The sequence below is a fragment of the Spinacia oleracea genome, chromosome 5, assembly GCF_020520425.1.
Source record: "Spinacia oleracea cultivar Varoflay chromosome 5, BTI_SOV_V1, whole genome shotgun sequence".
In the NCBI taxonomy this organism is placed as follows: Eukaryota; Viridiplantae; Streptophyta; class Magnoliopsida; order Caryophyllales; family Amaranthaceae; genus Spinacia; species Spinacia oleracea.
Window position 1 is genome coordinate 47,059,036 of NC_079491.1, and position 26,436 is coordinate 47,085,471.

Sequence of the window (26,436 nt, forward strand, 5' to 3'; positions counted from 1 at the left end):
TTTCAGGGTTAGCGTCTATGCCACGCTCGCTGACCAAGAAACCCAGGAATTTTCCCGACCTTACTCCGAAGACGCATTTTTTTGGGTTTAATTTCATCCTGTATTTTCTCAAAGTTTCAAAAGTTTCTCGGAGGTCGCTAACATGATCCTCCTCCTTCCGGCTTTTTACGATAGAGTCATCTACATAGACCTCCGCGTTTCTGCCTTTTTGGTCGGCAAACACCTTGTCGACCAGCCTTTGATATGTTGCCCCTGCATTTTTCAACCCGAACGGCATCGCCTTATAACAGAAAACTCCTGCATCCGTGATAAAGGCCGCCTTCTTCCTGTCTGATTTATGCAGGCTGACCTGATGATACCCTGAGAAAGCATCTAGGAAACTGAGCATTGCATGACCGCTAGTGGAGTCTACCAGCCTATCAATCCGTGGTAATGGGTAGAAATCTTTCGGACATGCTCTGTTAAGGTTGGTGAAATCTACGCACATTCTCCATGACCCACTTGACTTTTTTACCATTACTACGTTTGCCAACCATTCAGGGTAGTCACATGGCTCAATAAAACCTGCCGCCAGCAGTTTATCCACCTCTTCTTGTATTGCTGTCATTTTTTCCATGGAGAAATTACGTTTTTTCTGCCGTACAGGCCTAACATTTCTGTCGGCGTTTAACCGGTGGACCATTATCTCTGGATCGATACCAGGCATCTCATCCGCCGAGAATGTGAAGATGTCCGCGTGCTCCCTCAGCAAGCTTATGAGGTTAACCTTCATGTCACTCCCCATTTCTGTACCGATCACGACTGTTCTATCCATGTTTCCAACCTCCAGCTCGATATTTTCTGTCAGACCATCTGGCATTGGTCTTGGTGCTGATACCGGCCTCTCATCAAAGTGTTCCATGTTCAGGTCGGTTCGACCCCTTTTTGTGCAGCTCTTCCTTTTTTACAGTTGTTCTTGTCTTGCCGGCTTAGTAGTCAAGTGTACCTCTTGCCTTGCCGGCTCAGTAGTCAAGTTCACTTCTGGGACCATTCTTCCCGGTGTTCTCAAAGCAGTCAAGTAACAGGACCTTGCCGCCAACTGACTTCCCCTTATCTTTGCCGGCCTTTCCAGGTTCGACATATATATCATTGTCAAGTGATAGGTGGAGACTACCTCCTGCACGTCATGTATGAATGGGCGACCGATGATCACATTGTAGGCCGCTGGTACTTTAATGATTAGGAAATCCACCATGAGATCTCGCATTTCAGATCCTTCTCCGATTTTCACCGGCAGCCTTATACTACCCTCTGGGTACACTGTAGATCCTGAGAAATCGATTACTGGGTAGTTCACCCTTTGAAGCTCGTCCTCTGGTATGCGCAATTGTTTGAAGGCTTCCCAGAAGATGATGTTTGCTGAGCTGCCGCCGTCTACCAGTACTCTGTTCACATCGGCATTTGCTATATCAATTGTAAGAACTAGTGGGTCATCATGCGGGAAAATGATGCCTCTGCAATCCGATTCCGAGAACGTCATCACTGGTATGATGGGTGGGTTAGGCCACACTCTTGTGTTATGAAAGTTTACCATGTGCCTGTGTTCCTCTAAGCTTCTACTGGCGCCGCTTATTGTCCCTCCGTGGACTGGACCGCCAGAAATTACATACACGGGTGGTTTTTTCCCGCCATCCCTCTGTTCTGCTCTGGCACTGGTTTCCGGCTGTTTTTGCTCGATTCTAGGCGGCTGATATGGCTGCTCGATTCTAGGGTATTGTTGTTGATTTTGCTGTTGTGGCCGGTATGAATTGGTAGGGTTTCCCCCCCCCCCCCCCCCCACCGAGTTGTTTTTACCATTTCCTTGCCTCGCCCTATACTGTGAGAAATACCCCTTTCTGACCATATCCTCAATGTTGTCTTTGAGGTCTCTGCAGTCCTCTGTTAGGTGGCCGTGCTCATTATGGAAGTCACAGAATTTCTTGACATTCCTTTCCCTACTCTGCATTGGTGGCGGCCTTCTCCAGCCGTCCATCTTGTTGTTTATGTTATAAATTGCCGTCCGCGGTGTGTTCAGCGGAGAGTAGTTATCAAAGAGTCCTCTGGACTCCCTTCTGTCTTGCCGGCTTCTCTGCCCTTGTGGATTGGCATTTCTGTTATTCTGGTTTCTCTGGCCTGCCCCTTGCTGATTATTGCTCTGATGAAAATTGTTTCCTCCTTTTCCCGTCTGTGGGTTATAGCCTGGATTGTACCCGACATTTCCGCCGGTTGCCACTACCACATTGGAGATCTTCATCATTTCATCCCCCCTGATGTACTCGTTGGCCTTGTGCAGGACGTCACCCAGATTGGTGTATGACTTCCGGCTGAGATATTTCTTGAATTCGCACTCTTGCATTCCCCTCATCAGAGCCAGAACAGCAACCTCCTGCTGCAAATTGGGAATAGTGATTGATTCGTTGTTAAAGCGGGTGAGATAATCTCTTAACGGCTCTCTATCTCTTTGAGCGAACGACATCAACTCTCCCGATGATTTCTTTCTCTTCTGTTTGCTCACAAATCGTGACAAAAACGACGCCTGCAGCTGTCGAAAACTGTATATGGAGTGTGCCTCTATGCCCTTATACCAGCTCGCTGCAACTCCTAGGAGTGTAGATGGGAATACTTTGCACCACATGGCATCAGAATCAGTGTACAGCATCATGTGCTGTTCGAATGTGGTGCAGTGATCCTCCGGATCCGTCGTCCCATCGTATCTCCCTGTCGGGATTTTTATCCTTTCCATCCTTTCTTCTAGGATTTCTCGGCAAAGAGGAGAATCCTTTGGCTGGATTGTCTGCCGTCTAGCTATCTGTAGAACCGGCGCTCTTCGTTCATATTCCGCGATGGGGACTTGCTCTGTTTCAGGCCATTCTGTTTCCGCCGGATCCGAGCGCTTTCTTTTTTCTGGGGTGTTTTCTTGATTCAGGGCGGTTAGGAGATCCCTAACAGGTAACTGGGGAACTGCCGACCTGGTCTTTCTTAGACTGCCGACTGACCCTAGCTGCTGCGAGGCTGGTAGCTCTGACAAAGCGGCCATCACCGCTGACAGTGTTTTCAATTGCTCTCCCGTGAATACTTCCGACAGGGGAGACAGGCGCTCCTGCAGCGTCTGCTCCAGCGGAGTTTTCGGTTGCTCTCTGGCAGGGCTTTCTATTTCTAACTCATCATCGTCCTCCACTGTAAATTCCCTTTGTGCCGGTATCGAGGTGTTTTTTGTTGCTGGGCTTATAACTGATTGTGCTTGTGACGGATGGGCGGGGTTTAGAAGTGAGGGTTGGAACTTGGAGGTTGTCGCCGGTTGCGGGGTTGTTGCTTTTTCTTGACTTTTCTTTGATTTTTTACCGTCTTTCTGTGAGAAATCCATGCTGACTGTTCTACCGTTTCAAGGGATAAGGTCCCCTCCTTCTAGCGCCAATTGTTCCGGGTGTGGAATGAGAACAGCTGACTGTGGGATACTGGATTCCTGTTGAGAGTGCCGGTTGGTATCTGCACAACAGAATGGATTAACTAGCCTCGGGGGTGGTTCGAGGATCCCCCCTCCGATGCTTAAGTAAGATTACTGAGAGATTAAGAGATGATTAAGAGATGATTAGAGAGTAAGAAAGAAGTGTGTTTAAGTGTTTGTGTACCTCATAGCAATAAATGAGGTGCTCCTTATATAGACCAATCCCAGGGTACGATCAGGTGGGTCCCTTGTGTTTAGATAGCGACCTGTTGATAGTGACCCATGGTTGGTTATCTTCATGATAGTGCCGGTAGGGGTCTTTCCAATATTGCCGGTAGCCCTTCTGTTCCTGATATGACCAGATTACCTGCAGGTTAAGTTTACCTACGGGGAGTTCTGCCGGTACCACGTGGTGCCGGTAGGACACCCCGTACAATAAGCTCTCAAATTTCTGAACAAATGACCATTGATGTGCTTTTGTCAATCAATTGAGTGACTTGCTTACTTGAAATAGAAACTGATTCCTAAACTGTTTCCCCAATTTTTTAGGCCAATATCTGTTTTGTATATCACGCACAGGGATGAGTTCTTTGGGATAGGAATTTTAAGCATTTACTTAATTGTTTCTAAGCCTTTGAAGTTGCATTCTTTTTAGGATGGTGGGAGCATGTATGTACTATGTAATACCTAGTAAAGACAGTTTTCGGTTTTCTCTGTTAGTCAATGAGATTTCAAAAAACCCAAAAGTAAAGATGAATCTTTCAAAAGATTGAAAGTGACAATTAAAATGACAGGCATTATTATGTAGTTGATTGTTGGTATTCAATCTCCATCATCTAATACCAACCTAGTGCTTCTGTGAGTTGGTATTGGAAGAAGGTTTGTGCAGTTAAAGAAAAGCTGAAATTACACTTCACCTTTGCTGAATTGTGTTCCATGCAGCATTATTCTGTCAAGCAAGTTTATGAGAAAATGATTGGTGTCAAGCCAAAAGTTCACTGGGACAAAATGGTGTGGAATCGTTTGAACACTCCTAAACACAGGTTCATTTGTTGGTTAGCTGTGCAGCAAAGGTTACAAACAACTGCCAAGTTGGCTAGTATTGGTGTCAGTTCCTCTTCTTCTTGCCTTCTGTGTGGGCAAGGGATAGAAAATCATGGTCATCCAATTCTTCTCCTGTCCTTATAGTAGTAAATGTTTGGCTGAGGTGAAAGTTTGGTTAGGTATTCAGTTGCCTGAATACAATTTGCAGCAGCTAATCAAGAAGATAGGGAATAGTAAACACTCAAAATTCAGAAAACAGGTGATTTATGCTGGCATTGCTGCTACTGTGTATACCATCTGGAGAAGCAGAAATAGTAGTTTTTGGAATGGAGTTGTGCCTACTGTGCAGCACACTCTATCTAGTTTGAAGAAGACTGTTAGAAGTCGAATTAAGCTTGTCATGCCTAAGTCTGTAAGTAGAAAGGATAGTCAGTGGTTCTTGAATTTGTAATTAGTTGATATTGGTGTCTGCTTGCTCTAGTGCAAAATGGTCCAACCTAATTGGTTTGTTTTCCTAGAGTTAAGCTTAGGTTGTATTCTGTTTTAAGCTAATATATTCCTTACTTACTTAGCAAAAAAAAAAAAAAAACAATCCGTTTGCTATGTTCAAACTTGAGGTGTTCGTGGTGGATGAATTTCTCAACTTCAGCGTCAACATCTTCTTCTTCTTTCTTATGGTATTTTTGTATGAACTTTTCAGCATCAGAATCAATGTTGTCTGCATATTTGATTTGCCCACTTTGATCCTAAAATAAAAAAATATAAATAGTTCATAAAACAATTTTTAAGAAATAATATGTGATACCAATAGTTACCTAAAAATTCTTTTACGATGGTAGACGTAACAACTATAGCAAAAGGCTTAGTAGAATCACCAAGTTGGGTTCTTTGTTGGGAATATTCAGCAAAACAGTTGCTCCAAATTTTTAATTGGGCTCGTTGTCCCCTGCAATAATTTAGATAAGAAAACTAAATAAATAATAACATCATAAATAATATATTTAATTAACTCTATAGAAGAAGAAAAAAATATGTACCATTGGTCTTCTATTTCGATAGAATCTCCAACTTCATTCACAACCATACCAACACCATTGGTCTTCTATTTCGATAGAATCTCCAACTTCATTCACAACCATACCAACGACATCTAAAAAGAGAAAAAAAAAACGGCATTTTGAAAAAGTTATATCATTATCTTGTTGTCGCCAACAATACGGCATTGTTCCTTATTAGGTTGGACCGAAAAATATCTGATTGTGTAGATTTTTCCCTTAGTTAATTTTGGACGAAAGTGCTGGACAAAACTGGATTTAATAAAGGCATGCACATAATCACCCTGCAGTTAAATTATAACAGTTAATTTAAAAAGTGTATTGTAAAATCATAAATATTAGAAGAATTATATACATCTTCGTCGATGAGGACCATGTCCAAACTAATTAAATTATTTTGTTTGCGGAAGTTCACCACATCAATCAAGCGCGAAACACGAACTTTAACTTTACAGTCGTTCATACTGGAATTTAAATCATGGATCAAAGAAGTAGCCATTGATTGCCAAACTTAAAAGTGAAAGATGTGATTGTGTATGAGTTATGAATTGAACAATACGACCAATTTATAGGATTTCATCAATTATAAATTTGAATATGATTAGAACTTTATATCTTAAAGAATTGTAGTGTATTAGTATACGTTTATCTTAAACGTTTAGGTTATATCTAGTGTATTAGGACTTTTTGTTAACCTAAACTGATTACAATACTTATCAATCCCCAATCTCATGGCCAAAATCAGTTGACCACAAAGGCAAATACATACTACAACCCGTAGAAACTTTATAAGACAACCCTGTCACCTATGCAAAAATGGTATTGAGTAGGATTATTAGGACTTTTTGTTTTTTGGACTCTTCCCATCAAACGTTTATCTACTTTTATCAAATACGTTTAACGTTTTTTTTTTTTAAATTAAAAATTAGATATATATCCACGTGGCATCTACTTAATTACATACGTGGCACTTGAATTTTTTAATTCAAAAATAAATTAGAAATATTTTTTTCATTGGCCGAGAGCATTACTAATCCTACGTGGCGCTCTAATATCTCAGCAAAAGTGCCTCCTTTATATATGTATATATTAGATTACAAACCGCACATCGCATGTTTACTGTACTAGTATCATCCTTAAAACAGAGAAGATTTTGTTACATGACCCAAAAAACTGAGCTATCTTCTATCTTATTGAAAGATCTTAGCTAACGTCTCGCTCAATGAAGAGTTCAGTAATAAACTCTGTTATTGCTTCCACAAGAAGTAATACGCCAAATTTTGGCAATCAATTACTTACAGGCACGCTCCGTTTTTCAACATTAAAATTAACGTCTATGAGACCTGTTATACCAGCAGTTATCTTTTCACCTGGTTTGACTGGACCAACACCTTCTGGAGTGCCTGCAGAAGTTAATCAAGAGACAGTTTTAGCTGAAGTCAATCATGTTTGCTACGTGAAGGCAAGGATTTAGGGTCCTAGAGAACTTGGGGTTGGGACTTGTGAGGGTGGTTGGGGGGGTAGATTTTTAGGCGATAATTGGTTGTTTGATTATCAAATGTTATTTAATTTAAAAAATAGATGCGATGGAAGTTAGTGGATATTTTTTTTAATTGAATGAGAAAGGATGTGGGACCCAAACTTTTGTTAGTGGGAAGAGAGAGACAATATAATAATTGTGGGTCATTACGAATTTCGAAGTGTAACAAGCAATGTAGTACGGATGAAAAAGGAAAGTGTAACAAGTAATGTGGGACATAGGAATTAAGAGAGAGTGATTGGTGTAAATATCGTGGAAAAATGAGGGTAAAGTGGTAAAATTTGTAGGACAAAAACAAATTAAAGCAAAAGTGAGTAGAAATTTTAGAACATTGTGAAATGGAGAGAATAGTTGATTTACATACTCTGCATTACTTAGTAGGGAAATTTGATAACTTTTCCTAAACTAGTACAGAGTATGATAACTCTTTTTCCAGACGTGGAGAATAAATGAATTGGATAGTGAACAATGCAACGTGATGAGATCATGAAATGAAACTCCCTACAGTTATTTGTCAATTTTCTTGATCACACTCCTAAACTAATACATATACTTTTAGGAAATTTGCATTTAATCTCTCTTTGTTGGGTTGAGACTGGGAGGGGTCTCCCAATGACTAGGAAAAATATTTGTCGTAAATACAATTCCCTGAGTTGTTGACTTGTAGCAACCAAACATCCGATCAATGATAGAGAATGCACGATGCAGAATTGTCTAAAATTAGGATGTTAGGGATACAGCAATTTAACAAATAAACCGTAGAGAATGCAGTACCTGTTAGGATCACATCTCCTTCCAGAAGGGTGACAAAAGAACTAATATGGCTGACGAGGAATGGGATCGAGAATATCATATCTTTTGTTGATCCCTTCTGCTTCACTTCTCCATTGACCTTTTGCAAAATATAAACTGTCTTAGAACTTCATTAAATAGTCACAATCAAGGCTTTAGTATACATGATAATGTTTACTGGCAAATACTTCACAACAAAGTAGGTTTAATGGACCCACCTTAAGCCACAACTCCAGGTTGTGAGGATCAGGCACTGCAGATTTGGGAATCTACAGGACATTGAAAAACAAATGATTATTCATTCAATTTGATAAAGAGTAGGAGAACATGAATAGCACAAATCATATCTTACCATTTCACTGATGGGTGTAAACGTGTCCTGTCCTTTAGCCAATAACCATGGAAGGCCTGCAGCCTAGATGGAGAACATGAAAACATAATGTTATTGAAACATCTGCAATTTTTTGAAAGGAACCATTGCTAACAACATGAAGTTCTGTATTAAACTTTCTGAGTACAAAGCTCCAACTATCTCGAAATAAATTCCAGTTATTTTCTTATATTTTGTGCCTCAGTGCATATCGGGTGTTGGAGACTATGTGCTATGCCAGGATCCCAATTTCAATTATCTGATAAACTTAAGATTTAGGATTAATGAATAGATTCTCTTCAACAGAGGAGATCTATGTTCTGCACAGCAACTAAAGAGTGCACAATAAATTACGTGCTGTGTTTCTCCAGCACTTTAATCTTGACAAGGGTGAGGTCTACTTAGTACGTGACTACGTGTGCATGACATTGAAAGAGCCTTTAAACGTTAAGGTACAAAAATTTGAAATATCATGCCACTGCCCACCAGATCACACAACCTCACGTCACTGTAGGATAGAATAGTTGAAAAAATTGCCATCGGCATAGACTAAACGGTACTGAGCATAAGGGAACAACTCGGTACTATAAAAGAAAGCCCTAGATTTGGCAATCTAAAATTTCTTGTTTCCAAAAACAGTGTAATAAGCAAACCTTAATCTCACCTTTGGAGTGGAAACCACATTTTTTCTAACAGGGCTCTATTTGCTTCAAGTATAGTCTGCAACTCTGCTGTCTCAAATCAAAAGATGGCAAAAGATTACAATTAAATAGAGCCCTCTGGCACAAAATTGGTCCGAGCTATGGCTTTGCAGATATTTTTGCTGGATTTATTGCTTACTTACTAACTTCGTAACACAAGTTGGGGTAAGTACTCAGTAGGATGCAGATTAACCTACTTGTAAAAAAAGAAACCTAATATAAAGGTGCAATCTTCTTACTAAAAAGGGGAATTTGTGAAAAAACACCTTTCAAAACACTACAGCACATAAAAAATTGTATAACATCTTATGAAACGTTTTTGTTTTATGGAATCCGGCCAAAATTCCGGCCAATGAGTAAACTTTTGAACAGTTAACCTCCATTTTACTATTTTCTGCTGTTTTTTTCCCCTTTTCCCTGTGATCTTCTCTTCTTCTTCCCTTTAACCATTGTTCTTGTCTTCTTGACATCTCCTACTCTCTCTTCCTGACTTCATCATCTTTCTTTCTCTCATCTTCTTCCATTTTTCTTAAATTGTCCTATTCTATGGACAATTTTCTGAATTATGTTGATAATATGGGTAGTCATTAGTCATGTCCATATGATAGTTCGTCTTTGTTTAATTCCAACATAATACTTTTCAAATTTGAATGCATAATTGTTACGTATATAAATTAGCACAAAATTAACTTTGAGAAAATATGATCAATAAAAGACGGAAGGCTTGAACAAAAATTGGATGAGAGAGAATACAAGATGCAAATAAGGAACATTGATTATCAATCAATTTGAAGTTGTTATCAATTCAGCACTCACCAGCTATTGAAGCTGGAACTGTTTTCCCAGCGGATGCAAAACAAGATGGAGATTGGTTGAAAAGGTGGGATAAAGGATAAATGGAAAAAGAAGTGTGTGTATCACGCAAAAAAACAAAGGAACAAGTTGAAGCAAGCAATTGGAAAATTGACCTATTCCGGCAAAAATGTTTCACATAGTAACAAAAACATTTTATAAGGTGTTTCCTCACAAAACATTTTCGAAAAGGTGCTATCTCACAAATTAGTGTTTTAAAAGATGTTTTTTCTCAAACTTCCCACTAAAAGTTACTATTCTTAATTTGTTTCAAATCAAATATATATGATGTGGCATTTTCCACAAACTTCAAGTGAATGATAGTCAAACTATCAATCAAGGTTGGCCGCTCTTTTGAAATTGCATAAATAAACTTTCAAGGCTCTACTGTTTAATAATGCTTCAAATTAGTTGTTTATGTTTCCGGTTTTATAGCATTAGTTATAGTTAATGGGCTAGTGCTTTGCTTAGTAACAACATATTTATATTGTACTTCCTTTGTTCTTATTTACATGACACAATTATTTAGTCACGTTTACCAATGCACGATTTCAAACAAAATATCTTTAATTATGGATAAGAAAAACGTATAAGAAGTTGATATTGAAAAAATATTTATTGAGGCTAATCTAACAAGACGTCACACGACTATGTTTTTTCTTAAATATAAATCAGAAAAGGTAGTCAAAGGAGCTTGTGTGAATAGTGTCCAAAACCCAATTGTGTCATGTAAATAAGAATGAAGGAAGTAGGTTAAAACTATTAGGAATTAGTGGGATCATGTTTATCTCACGTTCCTAATTTCTAGTTGTCAGTTTGTTTTTGGAGTCTTATTTAAAGACTTGTGTTTGTACTTTTCTGTTGCATTGAATAAGATAATTAATTATCCCATTTATCTTTTGCAAATCTCCTTTACATCTCCAACATATTTTGGTATCAGAGCCAGAAAGAGTAAAGTAAGAGAGAGAATTAAAAACTTGAGAGGAAGCAACGCCTAACAATGGTGTAGCTTCCTCGGCTCAACCTTTGATCCCCATTTTCAGAGGGGAAAGATATCTTTGGAGTCTCAAAATGAAGACCATGTTTAGGTCCCAAGAGTTGTGGGATTTGGTGGAGAAAGGCTATGACGAACCCTGGAGAACGGCTATGACGAACCCGACCCGACACCGGCCATTCCTGATCAGCAATTGAGGGAGAACCGCAAGAGAGATGCTAAGGCGTTGTTCTTCATTCAATTAGCATCAGATGATGTTATTTTCCTCAAATTTCATTAGCTAACAATGCACGTGAAGCTTGGGAGATGGGAGAGAAGGAACCTATTCAAGATTATTGGCAAGAGTGCCTGCAATTGTTACCTTATGAGGTCTTTTGAAGAAGACATTAGCAATCAATTGTTGTGAGAAAAGTTTTGAGAACCTTAAATGAAACCTTCGATCGAGTTGTACCGGCAATTGAGGAACCAAAGTATTTGTCCATATACACCTTTTGATGAATTGATGAGTTCTTTGTTATCTCATGAAGCTAGGTTGAAGAAATCTAGCACCAAGGTGGAGGAGAAGGCTTTTCAAGCGAAGGGGGAGTTTTCATTCAAAGGGAAGTCAGAGAATTTTGGAGACCGTGGACAGGGAAGAGGCGGCTTCTGTGGTCGAGGTCGTGGTCAATTTGGTGATTGTCAAAACAAGAGGTTCATTCAGTGCCGGTATTGCAAGAGGAATGGCCATAAGGATTTTGATGGTTGGGCCAAGCAAAAGGATGAAAAGCTGCAAGATTATGAGAACATCTACGACGAAAACAAGCAATTTGAGGTTCAATCTCCTACACAAGACACGAATAACGAGTTGTGGTTCGTGAACAGCGGATGCTCAAATCATATGTTCTGGCATGGAGATGATGTTTAAGGAGTTAGACGAGTCTAAGAAGAGTGAAATTCGTATTGGAGATAACAAGCTCATGCCAGTAGATGGCAAGGGAACTATTGGCATCAAAACAACCTCGGATAATGTAAAATTTCTCAATGATGTTCAATATGTTCCAAATTTAGCTCATAATCTTGAGAGTTGGACAATTGTTGGGTAGTGGATAATCTGGTGTGTTTGTGTTTCACAATGGTGCATGTTCAATTCATTAAGAAAACTGGTAGCCTAATAGTTAGCATACCAATGGCACAAAATAAAATAATTCCCCTGAATGTTAGTGATGTGAAAATTTGTGCTTTGGTTCCAAAAAAATGACGAGTCAAAATTGTGGCATTTGTGTTTTGGGCACTTGAATGAAAAAGGACTGAAATTGTTGCGGGGAGAAAATGGTCGTGGGGTTGCCTAGTGTAGGCGATATCAGTTTCTGTGAGGGGTGTGATTTCTTGTAAACAAATCCTATAGGGCTTGCGCTTGTCTTGAAATTGTGCATGTAGATTTGTGTGATCCTATGAGTGTAGAGTCTACCGGAGGAAGTAAGTATTTTCTGTTGTTTACGGTTTATTATAGCCGCTTGAGTTGGGTATACTTCTTGAAGTTCAAATCAGAGACTTTCGAGTATTTCAATAAGTTCAAGGCACCTGTGGAAAATGAGTGCGGCTACAGTATTATGGTGCTCCGTACAGACAGAGGTGGTGAATTTACATCTAGCAACTTTAATAGATATCCTGAGATGTATGGCCTTCGCAGGAGCTCATTGCACTTTATAGTTTATACTCTACAGCAAATCGGGGTAGCAGGACGCTTGTTGGGATGGCGAGGAGCATGATCGCATTTGCAGGTGTTCGGTGGATTTTCTCCAAGTACAAGAAGGTCCAACTGAAATTTTTTGTGACAACAAAGCAACAATCGCGATGACAAAACATCCAGCATTTCACAGCAGGAGTAAGCACATAGATATTCATTTTCATTTCATTTGTAATTGGAAAATTTGATAAAGACGGTCCCAACTATGAACGTTTGTCTTTAAAAGGTCCCAAGTACGGATTATTACTGGCAAGTCCCAACTAAAGGGGGTGTTGACTTTGCGTGGTCCTTTTTAAAAAAATGACCGGTTATGTGAGTGAAAGATGATGACGTGTCAGGTAATTTAAAAAAGTCACATGCCAATTTTAAAAAGCCCACCCATTTACTAAAAAGCCCACCCATTTAATTAAAACCCACCCATTTAATTAAATCCCACTCAGTTGAGTAAAACCCACCCATTTAAATAAGAACAAATAAGAAACTCAAATTGAGCACTTCATGATAACGATCATATACTGAAGAATCCTTAGATCAAAGCTAAAGTGAAAAATATCCGCCCAGCACCATTGAACAATTAATCCAGTGTCGACCACCTAGCGTACGCCGACAACCTCATCATTGTGATTTGCACTGCTCCACACAGAAGGGGGTTAATCCTCTCTTGACAAAATACAACACCTCCACTCCACCGATTTCTTCCTAAGAAACTTCTCCATTAATGGTGGCTAATTTACGACTTTTCGTTTGAGTTTGTGGCCAGTTTAGGTCCCAGTCGATTTCTTTCCATGAGTCAAAATTGAGTCGCAGTTCAATTTGTTGAAATGTGGTACTACACGAGTAATTCGGAAATTTTCGTGGGTGGGTGGTTTTTCTCGTTTGGGCTTTTTCCGGCGGCCTGATCCCAACCATTTAAGTGATCGTGATGGATATGAATGCTGGAATGTGCGGAAGAGAGAGGGGAATCCGGAGGTGGATTTTTATTTCGGTGGTGGTAAGTTTTGGGCTGGGTGTGTATGGTTATAGGTGGGATTTGGTAGGTTAGTCGGCGGCAAGGTGGATGGGGTTGGGGTCGCGGTGGCAGGGTGAGCGGTGTAAGCGGTGGGTTTGGGACTTTGGATTACGCAGTTTCTCTAGGTGAGGGAGAACTGGAGAAGTGATGAGGGAGGATGAAGATTATTTTTATTTCAATTAAATTCAAATAGTAAAGATAAAGATAAATTAAAAAAATAAACAATTCGAAAAGTTTTGACTTACAAAACCGGTCACCGGTAAAAAGGACCACACGAAATCAACACCCCCATTAGTTGGGACCTGCCAGTAATATTTGCCTGTACTTGGGACCTTTTAAAGATGAATGGTCATAGTTGGAACCGCCTTTGTCAATTTTTCCTTTGTAATTTGGTTACCAATGGAAAGATAGTCCTGATATATTGCAACACAAACCAACAAGTTCTTGATGATCTTACAAAGTCTCTATCACAGGCTAAGCGTTATTTTTTCCGGCTGCAGATGGGAGTTACAGATATTTGAAGCGGGGGGGGGGTGTTTGATATTGCTTCAAATTAGTTGTTTGTGTTTCCTGTTTTCTAGCATTAGTTGTAGTTAATGGGTTAGTGCTTTGCTTAGTCAACAGCATGCTTATATCGTAGTTTAGAAGTATTAGGAGTTAGTGGGACCATGTCTATCTCACGTTCCTAATTTCTAGTTGTCAGTTTGTTTTTGAAGTCTTATTTAAAAACTTGTGTTTGTGCTTTTCTGTTGCATTGAATAAGATAATTAATTCTCCCATCTATCTTTTGCAATTCCTTTACATCTACCACTTACCTCTCCAACCCCAACACACTAGCAAATAAACAACAAAAAATTTAAAATAAATTAAATTTCTCACATTGATGTGGTACATGTCTTAATAGAGGTCATTAGATTTGAAACAGAGAAAGCAATACATTATAAATGTTTCTACAACAGGAAGTGAAACCTAGGTTTGGATTCATAGACAATTGAAACTGTGACATGCGCATGTGTTAAGATGAGAACTTTTCTATTTTTTGGAACTCAGATCAGCTATCGTGTGTATAGCGAAGTTAGTAGATGGATGATTGGATGGTAACACTTATTACGTTATTTTGTTACAAATCATGATCTTGCAAAGATTGAACAAAAAGAAATATCCCGCCCCACATTGAAATGAAAGCAGGAAGGAAAAACACCTTCCTTACCAGAAAACTTTCTTTGCTACAAGTTGGAGGTGATATTAGAGTTAACATCTGAGATAATAAGAATAGAAAATTCGGACAGATTGTCAATAATAATAATTTTACCTTAATTGATGATTGAAGTTCCCTCGCTGTCATATCAAGTCCAAAAGCATAACCTGAAAGTCAAGATTACGTCAAAAAAATTCTTTCAAGCCCAAGAAGAAGCATTGTGCTAGATCATTAGGCTACAAAAGAAAGTATTCATGGGAAAAAACAAACAGTTGTTCCAGGTCAGATAGAAGACTAGCAAGCTAGAATAAACTCCTCACCAAACGTAATCAAGACGCTTAACGCATAAGTTGACCACAACACAGTGGTGGATTGGAGATCATCCTAATCGCTAATCTGAGTTGGAGAGCAGATTCACGACAACAATTTAAGGGAATGTGTCGAAGAAAAGTTACATTAGAGTATTAGACAGTTGGAGGGGAAATTGGAATCTCACTGTTAACGAAGAAACTCAAAAGGCAACAAAGTGTCATAGTCAGAACCTCCGTCAAAGTTGACGTCCTTGCTAACACACAAGTCAATTGTTTGAACATTTTGAAGAAGGCGGCGGCGGGGGGAGGGGGGGGGTGGGGGGTGCTCCAACCCAATTGACTTTAACCAACGAGAGGCAGATCACACAGACCCCAATTCTTACCCCGAATATTGAACAAGAATTCAGGTTTAATCACTTCACATGATGCCAAAAACAAATGATCATGACTAGTTCAAGAATCACGATCTACCCTCACAAAACACCATAGAAGAAATTTACTTCCATATGTTTTATTTTAAGAGTATTTAAGACATCCATGTAAAATTAGGTATTTTTGTTTATATTAGGGATATATCTTTTTATGCTTGGTGAGGCCTATTGCTCATTACTTGGTTTCTTTAACTTTTAGGAGTTTGTCTTTTCAGTTTTCACATAATAGTAAAATACTAAAATATCTCAACCACATTTTTTTCCATTCTCTTTCACATTGTTCTGAATTGCCCTCCAATTTGCAAGAACTCCAAACCATTATGTGAAGGCATATCTGCTTTGCAACATAAGTTCTTCATATCCTAGAACATAAAACCATCAACAAGCGAAGTTTTAAGGAATCCAGGCACCTAAAACTAGCCCCCTAAACCATTTGGGAATATGATGTCCTTAACTCCTTAATCTTCTTCATTTCACATTTGTCGTGGATAAAGTAACCATTTTAATTTTGAAAACTGGAAACTACTTTTTGTGGTTTCATATTTTGGTTTTTAGTTTTATAAAATATAAAAAATTGAAAACAAAAAACGATACCGAAGGGGCCCTCGTGTTTGAGTGTTTGTGCCAGCCTTTTGGTGTTTGGCCCCTGCTTGTATGATGTTTGTGTATAACTTCCCTTGTGGTTAACAAAATTAATATTTTACCAAAAAAAAAACCTACATTTCCACGCTCACCCATAAGCTGTTCTTCAGTCTAATCACATACTTCGTATAATTCCTTCTTTTGATATCACAAATTTCAATACCTGACTTTTAGGTTGGAGTATAACAATTATTTGTAGGCATGTTAATAACAATTTCCTGCAAACTCAATCCAATAGCGGGGCGTTTGGTAGGTAGAAATGGGCGTATGGTCCCCCTAGGAATTGAGGAATTCCCATAAAACAAAAACCCCCTAGGTATGCAAATCTAAGGAAACAAACAAAGCACTATTGAAAACAACAAAATGAAAATATTATACATCAATTTCCACACAGGATCAGCTAGCGTTGCACTTTATAAAATCTCAGAAGACGATCAAGAAACATCTAACATCATAGGCAATATGCCAACTCGCTCACCGAGAAAACCCAGCTTATTTCTTCTGAAGGTATCATCAAGTACCCTATAAAGAAAGGATCCAACAAAGTAGAAATTTACAGAAATTGTTCAACTTCCTCTTATGGATACTCTAAACAACAGTTCTACTTCTTCCAGCACATAAATAAATTACATAATCATCCAAGTACAGAAGCTCCAATTGTAAAAACTTTCAAAAGTTGAAAATTTCCCAAATCAATTATACTCTTATTTATGCCACAAGGAACAAAAAGCAGAATACCCTTCAATTAATATTCTAATCCGATATCATTTCTTAATAGAAATTACTCAACTGCAATGAATCTACTAATAAATGAATAAATCAAGCACAAAAATACCAAAAAAAAATACCAAAAAAAATCCGGATAAAAAACCTGCAATGTAATCCATGGCGGAAGATTCAGGAACATCGCGAGCTTTCTTGGCAATAACGACAGCAAGTTCAGCTTCATAGTGAAGATGTTGCATAGAAGATGGGATTTGAATGGTACCTCCATTGACTAAATAAGAAGATGTTGGTTTCATAAACAGAACAGGTTCTTTGGGGATCGGATTGCCAAGTTCTTTGGCGTGGTTAGCATAGTTACGACCAACGCAGATTATCTTCGTCCCTATTTCGATTAGCTTCGACATTTTTTATTGATTAGTGTCTGCTTTGCTTTCTGCGGTCCTTTTTTGACTTCTTTTGCCCGTAAATTGCGTTTTCTAGGCGGACCTCTTTCGGAGTTAATTCTACTCACTCAACCAATTGACGGTTGGTGCAGTGGTGATTGGGGCTGAACTTGGTAGGAGAACTCGTATTCGATCTCCCGCAACAATAATTGGGAGGGGATTGGAACCTATCCACCCAGAACTCGCCCCGAATCTGGATTAACCCTAAGGGTGAACCGGGTACTAACACCAAAAAAAAAATTCTACTTACTCAAACTTCACATTTTTCATTTCTGGCTGAATTTTATTGAGCGATTTATATGTCAATATTCGCAACGTTTGATATTTTAACATTATTCACATATTCCACTTTAACTATTGTTGGTGATCTATAGGTCAAATAAAACATATTCACGTGGATCTTATTAGATTCGTCTCAATGCGTATTTTTAAAACATCAATTTTTTATAATTTTTGTTTGAAGAAAATTTAAGATATTGACGATCTACATTGTGCATTGGCATGCATTGGCATGCGTGAAAGTGACAAACGTTACGAGTATTTATGAACGGAGAAAGTATTATTTAAAGATTCAATAATTTCCAAAATAAACCACTTTTAAACTTATTTCCCTCTATATTGTCCACGTCAGCATGGAAGACAGAAAATTATTTATTTTTTTCTTTTCTCGGTTCAGCTTAGAACTGCCAACTGAAATGGCGGTTTTATTTTAACACAAACCGCCATTTGAATTGGTGGTTCAATGGTATAAACCGCCAACTCAAATGGCGGTTTGCTTTACTCATAATTATTTCTCAAATTTCCATTTTGATATTTGCCATGAAGCACATTTGAAGACAACAATCCACGCGAAACCAAATACTCAACTGCTAGTTTACCTGCCTCGATGAAATTCGCCTCTAGGAGATGGCTGCAGGGATGGATGACGCTAAGATGGTTGAAAAGGTTTCGGAATTCCACCGCAAGAGGTCACTTCAAAATGAAAAGTTAGGGTTTTACCTTCGTTCAGCCACCGCAAGAGGTGGTCGGCGGAAGACGTGTGAGGCATTAGCAAATTACACTACAACAAATATTGATTTTTGCGACTGCTTAGTTTAGTCGCAAAAAAGGGCAAAAAAGGGCAAAACGGTCGCAATAATGGTTTGCGACAGAACAACAGTCGCAGGTTGTCCGTAGCTGAAACCCTTGTCGCAAAAAAATTATTGCGACTAAAATGGCAGTAGCAATTTGTTTGCGACTGATATTAACGACTACATTACGACTATGGATCTGCGACCCAACATCAAATTTTTGCTACTGAAAGGCAGTCAATTAAAAAAAAGAAATTAACAAGTAAAATTAGTTGCTAATTTCATTTTCGAGAAGATTTCCATATCAAAATAAATACAATAACTCGAATTAAAGAAGAATATTATTCTGTATTATTCATCCCATCACATATATACACAAAAAATTTAGAAGTGATTACAGATCTAGTTATCTAAATAAAAAAGATCGAAGAACATAATTTACGACCAAAAATAGATATTAGAATTAGAATTTACAAAATTAGAATCAACTTACTCAAGCACTAACCAATTTATACAAAAAAAAAAAAAACAATGCTTAATTTAAACTAGATCTGATTACTTGTATCCACAAATTCAAGGAGAAGATCTGATTACTTGTATCTGAAAAACGATTCGTCTCTTGCTGGACTTATTATTGGAGATCTAGATTGTGGTGTACGCCGCTAAGAAGAAGAGAGAAGATCAAGAATCAACTTATTTACCGCTTTAGTTTCCTGTACTTTTGTAGAACTTGCACTTCATTACTGGAGATTTGCAAAGCTTGTGGGGTTAATGCCAAAATCATTGGAAAATAATCGGATATAATATGTTAAGAGTTTAAATTTGGTGTTTTTGCTCTATTATTGAGGGGGGAAATGAGATAGACCCCCTCATAAAAATTACTAAGAGAAGAAGTATGAAGGGGATGACGGCTGGGATGGTGGAAGTGGGGATAGGGTTTTGCTTAAATACTTAGGGGCCGTTTGGTTGGAGAAGGGGAAAGGGAATGAGAATGAGAATGGGAATCAAGGAGAATGGAATGAAAACCCTTTGTTTAAGAATGTTGTTTGGTTTGTCCATTCTTCTCCCTCTCTCTCTCCTAAGTAAGATAATAAATAATAAATAATAAATAATAAATAATAAATATTTTTTATTTTTTATTTATTTTTTATTATTTATTATTTATTACTAATTATTTATTCTTCATTATTGATTATTAATTATTATTTATTATTTATTTATTATTTAATATTCATTATTTATTATTAATTATTTATTATTAATTACTAATTATTTATTATTTATTATTTATTATTCATTGTTTATATTTATTATTAATTAATAATTAGTAATTAATAATTACTAATTACTAATTACTAATTACTAATTATTAATTATTAATTATTACTTATTAACTATTAACTATTAACTATTAACTATTAAATATTAATTATTAATTATTAATTATTAATTATTAATTATTAAATATTAAATATTAATTATTAATTATTAATTATTAATTATTAATTATTAATTATTAATTATTAATTATTAATTATTAATTATTAATTATTAATTATTAATTATTAATTATTAATTATTAATTATTAATTATTAATTATTAATTATTAATTATTAATTATTAATTATTAATTATTAATTATTAATTATTAATTATTAATTATTAATTATTAATTATTAATTATTAATTATTAATTATTAATTATTAATTATTAATTATTAATTATTAATTATTAATTATTAATTATTAATTATTAATTATTAATTATTAATTATTAATTATTAATTATTAATTTTTATTATTAATTATTAATTTTATTTATTAATTATTAAGTATCAAATTATTAATTATTAAGTATTAATTATTAATTAGTAATTACTAATTATTAATTACTACTTACTAATTACTAATTACTAATTACTAATTACTAATTAATAATTAATAATTAATAATTAATAATTAATAATTAATAATTAATAATTAATAATTAATAATTAATAATTAATAATTAATAATTAATAATTAATAATTAATAATTAATAATTAATAATTAATAATTAATTATTAATTATTATTTATTATTTATAGAGAGTGGTCAAGGGAAAGGGAATGGCAAACCTTTGGGGGTGGTAGGGTATCAATTTAGAGGGATTTGGGGGTAAGTGAAAAAGAAAATAGGGTAAAGGGAATGACAAAAACTACCAAACAAACAACAACAAATGGAATGAAACCCCATCATTCCCTTTCCCTTTCCTGAAAACCCCCAACCAAACGCCCCCTTAGGTTTGGTCGTTTGGGTAGTGGGGTATAATTAGGGGTGGGTTTCTTGTTTTATGAAACTAGATTTTAGCTCGTGCGATGCACGGTTTCTATTAAATTGTTACGTTAAAATAAAACTCCTACATATATCAACTACTATATTTTATATATTATATTAAATTGATTTTTTAATTTTGGATTGAATTTCATTTTAGATTTATTTTTTAATTATTATAGTGTTTGGTTTTGGATGAAATTATATAAGAAATATTAATAATTAGTTAATAAAAATATTTACGTGGCACCTAATTATTTATCTACGTGGTATTCGACTTTTTAATTCAAAAATAATTTTGAAGTCTTATTTTTCATTGGCTGAAACCATTAGATTTCCTACGTGGAGCTCTAATATTGGATTAATGTTTGATTTTGGATTGAATTTTATTTTAAATTAGTGTTTGATTTTGGATGAATTTTATTTTAGATTTATTTTTTAATTATTAGAGCATTTGATTTTGGATGGAATTGTATATATTAGTAATTATTTCTTAATTATTAGAGCGTTTTATTTTTGATGAAATTGTATATATTAGTAATTAATTAATTAATTTAAATATCTACGTGGCACCTAATTAATTATCTACGCGTGGCACTCGATTTTTTTAATTCAAAAATAAATTAGAAATCTTATTTTTCATTGGCCGAAACCATTAGTAATCCTAGGTGGCGCTCTAATAGTTCAGCAAATATGCCTCCTTTATATATGTATATTAGATTTTAATTAAAACAAATTCTAAAAAGTGGTAGTGGGCTCTTAATGACAAGTCACGAAAAAATTGAAGTTGTCGCAAAACTTTATTATAAACCAAATTATAAATTTTAAGGCTTAGCAACTGCACATGCGTCGCAGATATTAGATTCCGTCGCAAATCAGCGGCTAAGCTGCGACCGTTGATTTTTGCAGTCGCAAAAAATAAATTGCGACTGATTTGTTGGTAGTCGCAAAAAAACAGTGACGTCCACCGTCGGACCGGAGCAGATGAATGACAACGCAGGAAGAGCTTTTTTTTTTGATTTCGTTTGCAAGTGAGCAGCTGAATGAAATAGCGGTTCATTTAAGTTAAGGATTTGTTCTCTTCGTCTGGTCTGGTCTGGTCTGATTTTTCATTTTGATGGTTTGGTCTGATCTAATTCATGCTGGTCTGGTCTGATCTGGTCTGATCTAAGTCATGCTGGTCTGGTCTGATCTGGTCTGATCTGGTCTGGTCTGGACTTTTCTTATTATAAGAAATAAGAAATAAGAAATAAGAAATAAGAAATAAGAAATAAGAAATAATAAATAATAAATATAAATAATAAATGTTTTACAAAAAAGGTTGATTAAGACAAAAGCGATTCTATGACTTCTCTCGGCGCAGTGTAGAGTGTTTTTCTATCCTACGCCCGCCATTGTTATGGCTAAGAGAGGACGCCCAAAGAAGAATCCGACACAGCCACAGTTGCAGAAGTTGACACCGGCAACTTCTAACTCTCAATCGAGGGAGAAAGGGGATGCTACGCCTCTTGATGCCCTGATTCCTCATGGTGCGACGAATTCTATTGGACCTATGGACCTATTCCTAGAGATTTAAATGGTGTGTCATAGAAGAGAGGATTTGGCAGCAGAAATCGAGAATAAATTGGATTCAACTTGGTGATTCAAATACTAAGTTTTTTCATGCTCATGCCAAAGAGAGGAAAAGCCAGAATGCTATTAACCTTCTCATCAAGGATGATGGTTCCAGGTTACAAACTCATCAGCTCATTAAAGAGGAAATTAGAGCCTTCTATGCTCAGCTCATGGGGAGTGCAGCAGACACTATTCCTATGATTGATAGACAAATTGTGCAGAGGGGTCCTATTCTTGATCAGCATCAACAAGTTCATCTTTGTTCCCCCTTTTCACCTCAGGAGATAAAGCAAGCTCTATTCAGCATGGACTCCTCGAAGGCCCCAGGTATGGATGGCTATAACGTGCATTTTTTCAAGTGCACTTGGAATATTATTGGTGAAAGTGTCATTAATGCAGTACAGGAATTCTTTAGGTATGGTTTCATGCCTAAGGCTATCAACTGCACTTATGGTACTCTCTTACCCAAAGTTCCTCATGCTTCCTCTGTTAAGAACTTTAGGCCTATTGCTTGTTGCTCCGTGTTATATAAGATCATTTCTAAAGCTTTAACTAACAGAATGCAATTCTGTTTGGATCATCTTATTAGTGAAAGCCAATCAGCGTTTGTGAAAGGGAGAGTTATCTTCGATAATATCCTCCTTAGCCATGAGTTAATCAAAGGTTATGGTAGGAAGGGTATTTCTCCTAGATGTATGCTCAAAATTGATCTTCAAAAGGCTTATGATTCTGTTGAATGGACGTTCCTTAAGTTCTTATTGCTGGAGATGGGGTTTCCTTTCCAATTCGTCAGTTGGGTTATGGCTTGTTTGACCACTGTTTCTTATTCGTTTAATGTAAATGGGGATATGACTATTCCGTTTCAAGCTCGTAAAGGTCTTAGGCAAGGTGATCCAATTTCACCATATCTCTTCGCCCTGTGTATGGAGTATCTTAACAGGTGCTTATTGGAGTTGAGGAGTAATTCAGCTTTTAAGTTTCATCCCCGATGCAAAAGACTTCATCTGATTCACGTTTTCTTTGCTGATGATCTTCTCCTCTTCGCCAGAGGAGACATTGATTCTGTAAGACAACTTTTCAATGCTTTTAACCTCTTTTCTAGTGCTTCTGGGCTTAAAGCTAACCAAGCAAAGAGCTCAATTTATTTTGGTGGTGTTACTACTGAGATCCAAGACGCAATTCTAGCTGAATTTTTTTTGGTCAAAGGTGACTTGCCTTTTAAATATCTTGGAGTTCCTCTTTCTTCCAAGAAATTGTCAGTTATGCAATGCCAACCTTTACTCAAGAAGATTATTGCGAGAATTGATAGTTGGTCCTCCAAGCTGCTTTCTTATGCTGGGAGGCTGCAGCTTATCAAGTCTGTCTTGTTTAGTATTCAAACCTATTGGTGCCAGGTGTTCCTACTTCCTCAAAAAATCCTTAATTTGATTCAGACAGCTTGTAGGACTTTTTTGTGGACCGGCAAATCTGGTGCCTCGAGGAGAGCGTTAGTCGCTTGGGATTACTTGTGTCTGCCCAAGTCTGCTGGTGGGTGGAATATTACTTGCCTGAAGATGTGGAACAAAGCAGCCATTTGTAAACTCTTATGGAACTTGGCTCAAAAGAAAGACAAGGTTTGGGTACGATGGGTTCATGAGTTCTATGTGAAAAACAATGACATTACAACTATGGACACTCCTCCTCAAGCTTCATGGGTTTTAAAGAAAGTTTTTAGCGCCATGAAAACTTTTCTTAGTCTTCCTAATGGGTTGTCTGTCCTTCAGAACTCTAGCTTCTCAATCAGGAAGGTTTATAGTGCCATGAGAGGGGATGTCATGAAGGTTAACTGGAAGAGACTAATCTGCAATAACCCTGCCTGTTAGGTTATGATACATATGACAATACATAAATCATGCGGAAAAACCATAAAGCCAGGAAAGCATATTATTTACACATAATCATTTAGCATAGTTTAGATGCATACACTTTGTTGCGTGCCTTCCCTAGCTGCGCCCGAACCGAACAAGAACAAGTCTTTAGGACTCCAAGTGTCGTCCCTCCGTAGATAGTCCACAGCACGTCCGGATCCGCCTTAAGCTTGACCAACTAGGATCGCCCTTAAGGTACTTAGAATTTTCGGCTAGTATAGGCAATTGTATGACTGAATTTTTGCTCTCAAAAATCACTTTGAATACTTGAATACTCTATACAAATTAATGACCCTAGGCCTTTATTTATAGAGGTATGGAAAGGGAATCGTAATCCTATTAGGATACGAATTAATTAAACTAGAATCCTAATAGAATTCTTATTTAATTAATTCATCCTTTTAGGTTTAGGAATTTAATCATTAGTCGAAACCTGATGGCTTTAGGATTTGTATAGCACACCAACACACACACGCACGCACAACAGCCCACGAGGGGCGCCATGCGCGCGCGCGCAGCCCGCGAGCTCGCAGCCCATTGCTGCGAGGCCCACACGCTGCCGCAGCGTTGGCGCGCGCTGGGCCTGCCTTACGGTGGGCCTGGCGCAGCCTTGGCTGGTGCGTTGTGGCGCGCTGGCTTGTTGGGCGATGGCCCGGCTTCGTGCTGGGCCTTCGTCTGGCAGGCCTCGTCCGATGCTAATTCGTACGATACGCTTCCGATTAATTTCCCGATTCCGGAATTCATTTCCGATACGAACAATATTTAATATTTCCGATTCCGGAATTAATTTCCGTTTCGAACAAATATTTAATATTTCCGTTTCCGGAATTATTTTCCGATTCCGATAATATTTCCGATTCTGACAATATTTCCGTTTCCGGCAATATTTCCGATTTCGGCAATATTTCCATTTCCGATAATATTTTCCGATACGTACCATGTTTCCGTGTCCGGCAACATCTACGACTTGGATAATATTTATATTTCCGATATGATCCATATTTCCGTTTCCGGCAATATCATCGTTTCCGGAGCATTCATTCCTTGCCTGTGACGATCTCAGCTCCCACTGAAACCAAGATCCGTCGATTCCGAATATCCATAGATGGAGTATTTAATGCCATTAAATACTTGATCCGTTTATGTACTATTTGTGTGACCCTACGGGTTCAGTCAAGAGTAAGCTGTGGATTTATATCATTAATTCCACTTGAACTGAAGCGGCCTCTAGCTAGGCATTCAGCTCACTTGATCTCACTGAATTATTAACTTGTTAATTAATACTGAACCGCATTTATTAGACTTAACATGGAATGCATACTTGGACCAAGGGCATTATTTCCTTCAGTCTCCCACTTGTCCTTAGGGACAAGTGTGCATTTCCTAATTCCTTTGTCGCTCGATGCTTGCTCTTGAACATAAGGTAAGAGTTGTCATCCTTATTATGTTCAGAGGTGTTCCTCGGTTTTTAGAGTTCAACTGATCAAATAAACAGATAATCATAGCCTATGATTCATCCGAGCACGGCCATGCATTTCACAGTTTCTAGCTCTCCGAGTGGCCTTGTACAACTTTTAAGCATCTCATCCCGATTTATGGGAGGACAATCCCAATCTTGCGATCTTGAGATTAGACTTCGTTTGATAGGTGATTACCTGAGCGTTGCCTTTATAGCCTCCTTTTACGGTGCGACGGTTGGTCAACGTCAAAGCAACCAGTTCTCAAACAAGTAATCTCAAATCACTCAGGTATTGAGGATTTAGTGTCTAATAATTTTAATGAAATTTACTTATGACAGATTTTCATCTCTTACAGTAAAGTTTCATAGGTCTTGTCCGATACTAGTCTTCCCAAAGTAAGTATCTATGCAAATGATTATGACATTGCCATGTCCACATAGTTCAAGAAACAGAACTACTAGTCATCTTGCATTCTAATCGTCTAACGTTTTCTATGCGTCCAATTTTATAGAAAACTCCGACTAGGGACCATTTTCAACCTTTGACATTCAAGTTCACTTGATAGACATTTCTTAGTCACAGGACTGGTCCTGACAGCCTATCTTGAATATATCGTCAAATTGAAGGGACTCATCATTTAATAAACCACAAATTAAATGGAAAAATGAATTCTTTTCATTTATTGTGAATGATTAACCAATAATGTTTTACGAAGATTTAAACTCTAAAACTTTAAAACATTAAACAGGGATATCAAAGCCATTCTCCAATAT

At 37.2% G+C, this 26,436-nt stretch overlaps 2 protein-coding genes across 2 annotated transcripts; both read right to left on the reverse strand.

The window, feature by feature from the left end:
* Positions 1–943: 943 nt before the first annotated feature.
* Positions 944–3,382, reverse strand: LOC110776109 (uncharacterized). Its single transcript, XM_021980668.2, has one exon. It carries the CDS (start codon positions 3,380–3,382, stop codon positions 944–946), a length of 2,439 nt encoding a protein of 812 aa, XP_021836360.2.
* A 3,234-nt stretch (positions 3,383–6,616) lies between these two features.
* Positions 6,617–17,337, reverse strand: LOC110776106 (probable acylpyruvase FAHD1, mitochondrial). Its single transcript, XM_021980664.2, has 6 exons — positions 17,000–17,337; positions 14,859–14,911; positions 8,247–8,309; positions 8,113–8,163; positions 7,877–7,994; positions 6,617–6,965 (listed from the first exon to the last, which is right to left on the reverse strand). Exons 1-6 carry the CDS (start codon positions 17,256–17,258, stop codon positions 6,850–6,852), a joined length of 660 nt encoding a protein of 219 aa, XP_021836356.1. The 5' UTR covers positions 17,259–17,337; the 3' UTR covers positions 6,617–6,849.
* Between the last annotated feature and the right edge of the window lie 9,099 nt (positions 17,338–26,436).